The sequence below is a fragment of the Phallusia mammillata genome, chromosome 3 (assembly GCF_965637545.1).
Source record: "Phallusia mammillata chromosome 3, kaPhaMamm4.hap1.1, whole genome shotgun sequence".
Taxonomy (NCBI): Eukaryota; Metazoa; Chordata; class Ascidiacea; order Phlebobranchia; family Ascidiidae; genus Phallusia; species Phallusia mammillata.
This window is the reverse complement of record NC_137254.1, coordinates 8,923,323-8,930,808: the sequence shown is the minus strand read 5'-3', so window position 1 is coordinate 8,930,808 and position 7,486 is coordinate 8,923,323. Positions and strand designations below refer to the sequence as shown.

General features: G+C 38.3%; 1 protein-coding gene across 1 annotated transcript; it reads left to right on the top strand.

Moving 5' to 3' along the window:
* Positions 1 to 253: 253 nt before the first annotated feature.
* LOC145218329 (microfibril-associated glycoprotein 4-like) lies at positions 254 to 4,405 on the top strand. Its single transcript, XM_080085737.1, has 7 exons — positions 254 to 502; positions 708 to 833; positions 1,395 to 1,540; positions 1,871 to 1,967; positions 2,665 to 2,761; positions 3,159 to 3,223; positions 3,982 to 4,405. Exons 1-7 carry the CDS (start codon positions 319 to 321, stop codon positions 4,224 to 4,226), a joined length of 960 nt encoding a protein of 319 aa, XP_079941863.1. The 5' UTR covers positions 254 to 318; the 3' UTR covers positions 4,227 to 4,405.
* The last annotated feature ends 3,081 nt before the right edge of the window (positions 4,406 to 7,486 follow it).

Sequence of the window (7,486 nt, the reverse complement as noted above, 5' to 3'; positions counted from 1 at the left end):
TTGGCTGTCCCGTCGAACCAAAGTTTGGCAAGTCACGTGTTTGGTAAAAGCACGCCTTACGCCGAGCATTAGCAAAAAGTTGTATTAGTCAGCAAACTATTTGGCCCCTCTCAAAATTTACGTCCGCCTACGCCTCTGCCCATGACCTTGTGATTCCAAGGCGGTTGTGCTAACCAAGCACTGAAATGAGATTCGTATTAAAATGTTGTCACAATAAACACAAAAGGTCTTTGTACTTCATGGTTTTGCCTCCGGCATTTGTAGTTTCAAATTCCTATGCTGCTTTGGTAGCTGCGGCATTGAAGTTTAACTTTCCTGATGAACGGTAATATGGCTACAATGCAGATTTCGTTCCTTTTGTTTTTTGTTGTCGCTGCAACCGGTCAAATAAGTTTAGAATCGTGTTCAGTGAGTTTACAATGCGGAAGTACATCCGGCCTTTTCGGCCAATCACATGCTGCCATGTCATCAAGCAATGATCAAGGACCACCGGGAAAAAGAGGTAAAAGGCTGATGTACATAAATTGAAGCAGCAGTTTGTAAATATTTAAATTATATTTTTGTTTTTGTGTGATTTTCTTTTGGTTTTGTTGGACCACCATTGCATAGCTGCAGGTCGTGCCAATAGAATATCAAAAACCACCTTGACAAAGTTAAATTTTACTTGATGTTCTTGGAAGCCAAGAAGTACTGCTGTTTATCTGTAGGTCCACGGGGAGTACCCGGCCCCAAGGGAGACAAAGGTGACGCGGCCAAGCAATGCGAATGTGATGATCAAACCGAACTTCGAAACGCGTTTAAGCAACTACAAAACAGACTTGCCAAGGCTGAAGGTAGTAGAAAAGTTTGTTTGTTGTATTTTTGTTAAAAGACTTGTAAGTCAGGCCGTGCTTTTCTAGCCGGGTTCGGGTTTACTTTTAAAAAAATAGGCTTAATTTGGGCTAGACTTAACCTAGTGCCTAACAGCACCAAATCGTTAAACTATAGTTTATTTTTGTCCCTTGTTTATGTCAGTGGTTCCAACCTTTTTCGAACAATTCCTCCCTTAACAGTTCAAAACATTTTTATTTCTCCCTAATAAACTACATAATAGACCAAAACTATACAACGATCATTTAAAATTGGATTTTTATCAATTTTACAGGTCACATTTCAAGAGTTTATAAGCGTTTATTTACTATCCACATGTACAAATTCAAGTAAATTTCTCCCCTTAAATTTTAAACAACCCTGGTTGGGAACTACTGGTTTATGTCTTATTTATTATAGGCCTGTTAATCAATTTCGTGCCTAAACGGGCTTCTAAAAAAAAATTGCGGATTTTGGCTTAAATTTCGGGACCGCTTACAGAACTGGCCTCTTTAGGCATCGATTTTATAACATTTCGTTTTCAGCTGCTATTAACCCAACTTCGTGCCGGGATGTCGTTCCTCGTTATCCAAACGACACAGGTGGTGTTTACATGATTTACCCGATCACTGGAGGGCGCCGAGGGGTCAGAGTGTATTGCGATTTGGTAACGGACGGCGGCGGGTGGCTGGTAAGACTTACTGCTAAAAAGAAAATTTAAATGTTTTTTTTTAGCCGCCACATCAAAATGTGTACATTTTTAGTGGTGGTCGCTGAGCATTTAAACAAATGCAAAACTGTCTTATGAAAAAAATAACTTAAAAGTATAAGAACCAATCAGTGTACGTTTTCAGGGACAAGGTCTCATCAATTCATCTGGTGACAAGACATTGGCTGGATGAGTTATGAACCACCATAACTGTATATAAACCACACAGAAACTGGTTGTGCACTGTTTTCAGCTTACTTTGTTCTGTGACTGCTGTTATGCTTTTATATTACATACTTTATCTATTTACAGGTGTTTCAGAAAAGGAAAGACGGCTCAGAAAACTTTAACCGTGGATGGGCTGATTACGTGAACGGATTTGGAAAACTAGATGGCGAATTTTGGATGGGTAAGTGTAGAAGTTATTTTGAAAAATAATCAAATATGTTTTAGATTTAGGCTTAACTATAAACACCGGTATTTTGACACTAAAACAAAACAGATAATGCATATGGGAGGCACACAACGCCTTATCGCAACGTAGTCTAATAATTGTCCTACAAGACAGGCAACTAAATATGCCCATAGGCTTGAGCTGGAATAAAATAGTAGGTGCTGGGATTCGAACCAATGACAGGAACCTTTGAGGGGCTGGCGCTCTACGAACTGAGCTACACTGGCTAGGTGGTAACCCGATGAAAGTGGAATCACAAGCACCGTTACATGCCTTTTATGCTGCACATGCCATCTTCTTAGTTGGTTGTCAATCATCAGTCTACAACTAAGAGTTACCGATCACGACATAATCGCATATCTAGATCCAAGTACTTACATCCGAACGTTTCCAAGACTCAATTAGGCTCCATACATTTCATTGAAGAAAATGCTTTTCTTTGACGATTACATTTGAAGCATACAAACTGTTTCTTTTGCAAATGTAATAAGATAGTTTTATTTCGTCAACTACCAGGATTTTGTCTACAAATTTTGCCGTAAAGACAACGGCTAAATTGGTCAATTTTAGTTTTTGTGGTATTGCTCTTTTTATATTCACCTAATGGTCTTCAAACTATAATCTATTGCGATCAATTTTATACGTTTTGCAGGTCTAGAAAATTTACACTTGATAACAAACAGTGGAGATTATGAATTGAGAATCGACATGGAGGACTTTGAGGGGAACAGAACTTACGCACATTACGGGTTCGTTTGCGAATACGTTTTTACACTGTAAATTCTAATTTAATTTTGGGTTGTAAGTCGGGTCTGGTCCCAATTTAGGCTTACTTTGAATAAAGCAGGCTTGATTCGGACCTGACTTCACACTCGAACTCGGTAATAGCATAATTTTGCCTTGGCAAATCTAACCTTCGAAACTAAACCGGTGTAGCTGCAACGCGTGTAGTCACCAAATGTGCCCTACACCATTATGCGTTCCATAACGTTTCAGCGTTGCGGAGCTATGTCCGGCTTGATTCAGTGCCAACGAAATAAACTTAACTGAACTCAACACCTAATTTTGGATTTTTATAAACAAAATTTAATGGGTCTGCTTAACTTTCGAGAAACGCACCAGTTATTTTCCATTTATATTTTTCAGAACTTTTTCTGTCGGCCAAGGAACTGATTATGCGATAACACACGATAGCTTTTCTGGACCAGCAGGTAAATCTTGTGGCCGTTTTGAATGTTTACATTTCAAAAGCAACCAACTAATTTACGTTACACGAAAGAAATACCAGAACAATATATCGTCTCTTGATTTAATTGAAATAGGATTTAATTTTTCTGTTATGTTGTCTTTTGATCCTATCTTTAATGCGGTAAATGATGAATACAATACACATCCAGCACTTCTTTTACGAGTAGTTTTGTAAAACCGCAGCCCTCGAAAAGTTTCGTTTTAGCTAATTGATTAATATCTAATGAAGTGTTGTTAATAACAACTTCCCTTCTTTGACCGTCCTTCCAAGTGGCAAAAACAATTGTTAAAATCCGCGCCGATCCTTGATGACTTATCATGATGTACTAATATATGTTGATGTACTAATACAGTAGTTTCTAATCTTTTTTGTCCTGTACACCCTTTTAGTCGATATTCAAACTTAATTCACCAATACAAATCTAGAAGTTTCTTTTTCTCAGCTCATTTATGGCAAATGTAGCAATAACATATAGCACAGACAACCAGTAACAGATTAATTTTGGACACAAATTCCCTCCTGGTTGGGAACCACTGTACTAATATATGTAAACAGCTGTAAAAAATATCTTGATATATATTAATTTTGATGATTTTCCGCAATTTTGTTAATGATCACTTACATAAAATCTTCTATGCAAGATGTTACGAAAGGGCCGTCTTATACTATATGCTAATCGTATACTAAAGAACTGCCATTATTACTATTCTGTTTTTAAAGGGGCAGGTCTTAAACCCGCTGGAACCAAGTTTTCCACCAAAGACAAAGACCAAGATACAGATGTAGGGAATTGTGCTCAGAATTACAAGGGAGGCTGGTGGTTTGACAGATGTCACAACGGAAATCCTAACGGTTATTACTATGGTGGTCCGCATGATTCGTATGCCGATGGCGTAAACTGGTACAATTTTCGAGGTTTTCACTACTCACTTAAAATAATGGAGTTAAAAATAAGAATAAAATAGCTGGGTGCGTATAATTTAACTTGTAGAAAAATAATTTGGTTCTTAAAAATAAGAAGAAACAGTTTTGGTGGAAAAAACACCAGGTTTAATAAATATACCATTCCAAGGCATAACTGTGGATAATGTTGTGTATATCTGATCGTATAACAGGTGACAATCAATAAACGAATGAAAATGTATTTATGACTGACTACGTTGATTTCTCTCGTCTTTTCGGGCGGAAACGCGTTTTTTCCATTTTTTACGATTTCCCTTTTTGGTTTTTAACTGCAATCTCACGAGCGGGTTTTCACCGTACGGTGCTGCCAATGGTCAGTTGGGCAACATTGAGACGCGCAAAAAGCGCAAACTGCGTTTTACTAGTGCTTGTAGGCCAGCCCGCGTGCACGGGAGCGCTGCCCGACGTGATTTAATTTTTAAATCTGTTCAATAGTACGTCATACATCCGACTCTTGCAGCACGTTAAATAGATATTCTTCTCTGAACCAAAAGGGCTTTAAAAATTTTAAAAAAGTTGCTGTGTCAGCATGGTTGTTATTAATAAGGGACTAAACATAAGGGCGTCTTGGATTGTAATTGCTCTGTCAAGCGTCCAATTTAAGAAACATATTTGTAAGTTATCATTACATAGAAAGTCAAATAGTTTTTGACAACAAATGCTCGGCAGACAAATTTTCTAATCGGAACAGCCTAGATACTTCACTTTGCTGTTAATGTTACGACTGCCACTGTAAATACCAAAATGACGTGCCGGTAGTCCGCAAGCAAACCTGAGCAGAACGGGCTTAGCGATTTGCAAAAACTTTTGTTTAGTTGATTCATTCATTTTTATCCTCGCTGGGGCAACGCCTGAATGCGTTACCACTCGGTGTTGGTGGAACCCTAGTCTTTGCATACACTGTTTCGAAAATTGGTGGGACGAGTCGAGGAAATCAAAATTAAGTCTCTATTTTAAACGCAAAATTTTAAACGTTAATGCTTTGTTTTTAAGGCAGAGCGCGAATTGCGAATATTCGGTGCCAATAAAATCCACTTCGTCAGTACGTCATGCATAACAAAACGCTATTTGTATTTTAATGCGCTTCATATCGTTTTAACGTTTCGCAGCTATTACCGACTTGGTGATTGTTTCTTACCTAGCGAAATAAAACAAAATATGGAACATTTGGATCGCATAGGTCAGGGGTGTCCAAACTTTTTTTTGATGAGGGCCAATTTTTAGCAGGTGAAGACGCCTGCGGGCCAACGATTTTTTAGAATTAGAACACAAATATACGGGATTTAAGGAAATTGTGTGATTTTGTTGCGTCAGCACCATGTACACTTCCTTTTTTACCGGTAATAAAGTTCCATGGAAAGCTTTACGTGAAGTGGCAAGTCGCCAAAACCCCAAAACGCAATCTAAACTATGGCGGTACATCCGCAACACAATTTGTAAAAACACCCGCGGGCCACGTGAAATGCCGTCGAGGGCCGCATTTGGCCCGCGGGCCGCACTTTGGACACCCCTGGCATAGGTCATTTGAATCGTGTTAATTTTTTAAGTATTCGTTTTCTTTGAGTGTTTTGATCCTAGCAGTCAGCTCACCAACTACTAACAAAAAGTTGCATATGAATTGTTTGAGTGTTTTTATTGTGTCCCGCAAGCTAAAAAAATGAAAATTGCTGGCTCAGTGCTTGCATTGGTCAATCTTGCTTTGGCATGGGATTTTCTTAACTGGTTGCGTAATTTAATGAACCCACATACTAAATAAACAGCATGGCGTTATATCGTAGTTGACCTTGCGGAGGTTCATGCGCGGTCTTCAAGTACTGGTAATGCTACTCTCACAATTTAACAACGCAATAGGTTTGCGCTATGAGCCTCACTAAGTTTATAGTTCAAATCGCTGCCTCAAGATTCATCGGAGATAAACTCCAGAAAGCACCACTTGTATAATCCGTTGACTACATTGTTGGTTTATTTGATTATATCAGCGACAGAAATGTTTCAAGAAGTCTTATTCAAGTAGAATCGTAATTAAAGAGAAAACAGTAATCAGCAATTAAAGCATTAAAGACTCCAAAACTTGATTTAAATATTTCATAGTACAGGTAATGTTTCTCAAAGGCGGTTAAGTATTAACTTGCAACTCTATGTCTCAGTTCAAATTAGTTAGACTTATATTTGCTGGCTAAATAATTATTTCTACTTTGCCTAGTATATGTCTAATAGCTGCGGGAAAACTCTGGGAGCCATTTTGTTTTGGCCGGCAATTAGGGGCCGCTGGCCCGCGCGCAGGTTTCAGTTGAAATTGACTAAGCCTCTGTTAAACTTAAACACTTAGTCATTTTTCCAGCCACTGATTAAATTTATCCAAAAAAAGTCCAAACGCTTCAAGTTAAATTCACACACTTAGTCATTTTTCTGGCAGTCGTTAAAATTTATTAGTCCCATCGCTTCAAGTTAAATTCAAACACTTTGTCATTTTCCAGCCTTATCTAAGCTAACGCAGGTCCGCCTTTTCCTTGGCCCCTACCTGTCTAAACGTTAACATAAAAATGGCGATTTTCCCAAAAATCGCGGTTTATATAGGCAGGAGTCAGGGGATTCCCGAACGCTGTGAGCGGTCAAGAGGAGCTCGGAGCCGTTTTAGAGCGCGATGTATTTCTATGACGTACCGGAAGTTAGTTTTCGAGTCTGCTGTACGCGGCTGTGCTTTTGTTGTGGAAAAAGCTATACAAATGGCGGGTATTGGCATGTTGTCGCTACAACCTTACCAAAAGTTGAAATAAGTGGATGTGTTCTTTTCACCCTGCGCCTTTATCCAGTGCGTTTTGAGTAGATTGTGTAAAAACGAAATATGTCACTTCATTCACATATATTTGTTGTCGTTAGGTTGGTTGTTGTCTTAATAAGTAAATGTAGTATTTTTTAGGTGATAATTTTATGATTTCCACCCCCTACTGATTAGTAAATTTAACATTGCGATTTTTAATACATACCTATCACACCCTGCACAGTATTTTGGTGTTGCACCGCTGAGTACCAGTTGGTGTTGTTTTGCTGGAAGTGTGTATTGTTGTAAACAATATTATTGTTTGTTTGAGACATTCTAAAGCAGTTGTTGTTCCAAAACAAAGTGCTTGTATGTGTGCTTAACTAGAACATACTGTAAAAGTGATTTAATTGATTAAATTACTTCTAGCATGGCGAGAGTTTTGTTATTTTAGGTGTTTTAATTCCTTTATAGATGACATAAATTTAAGTTTTCTTGCAA

What these genes read in the sequence shown, in the direction of transcription:
- LOC145218329 (XM_080085737.1), top strand. Translation starts at nt 319, where the DNA reads ATGAACGGTAATATGGCTACAATGCAGATTTCGTTCCTTTTGTTTTTT. An exon ending in CAGACTTGCCAAGGCTGAAG is followed by an intron (nt 834 to 1,394) that starts GTAGTAGAAAAG and finishes TTTCGTTTTCAG; the next exon opens with CTGCTATTAACCCAACTTCG. An exon ending in CGGACGGCGGCGGGTGGCTG is followed by an intron (nt 1,541 to 1,870) that starts GTAAGACTTACT and finishes ATCTATTTACAG; the next exon opens with GTGTTTCAGAAAAGGAAAGA.